This window comes from Acanthisitta chloris, unplaced genomic scaffold (assembly GCF_000695815.1).
Source record: "Acanthisitta chloris isolate BGI_N310 unplaced genomic scaffold, ASM69581v1 scaffold30308, whole genome shotgun sequence".
In the NCBI taxonomy this organism is placed as follows: Eukaryota; Metazoa; Chordata; class Aves; order Passeriformes; family Acanthisittidae; genus Acanthisitta; species Acanthisitta chloris.
Window position 1 is genome coordinate 1,325 of NW_008688018.1, and position 231 is coordinate 1,555.

The window sequence follows — 231 nt, forward strand, 5'->3', positions numbered from 1 at the left end:
CTCGCAGTGGCCGGAGATCGGCTCTGGGGATGGAGGAGGGGAAGGTGGTCCTGAGGGAGGCAGAGAGCAGCTGGACACCCCCTGCACCCCCTCTACCCTCACCTTCAGGTGGGCATTGCCACTTCTCCAGGGCCAGGATGGACTTGGCAGGGACAAGGAAGGCCAGCGCGCTCGCCTGGAAGAGGGGCAGCCTGGGGGACGAGAGGGGATGCCTGCGCCCGCCGCCCGGGG

The 231-nt window shown here is 69.3% G+C and overlaps 1 protein-coding gene across 1 annotated transcript in view; it reads right to left on the reverse strand.

Annotated features, from left to right (window-relative positions):
* Nucleotides 1–193, reverse strand: part of LOC103808103 (solute carrier family 23 member 1-like) — a gene marked incomplete at both ends in the record, with an annotated part of 1,506 nt that extends 1,313 nt beyond the window's left edge. The window contains 1 exon segment of the mRNA XM_009080866.1: nt 77–193. Coding sequence (XP_009079114.1) covers nt 77–193 — 117 coding nt within the window.
* Nucleotides 194–231: the final 38 nt, after the last annotated feature.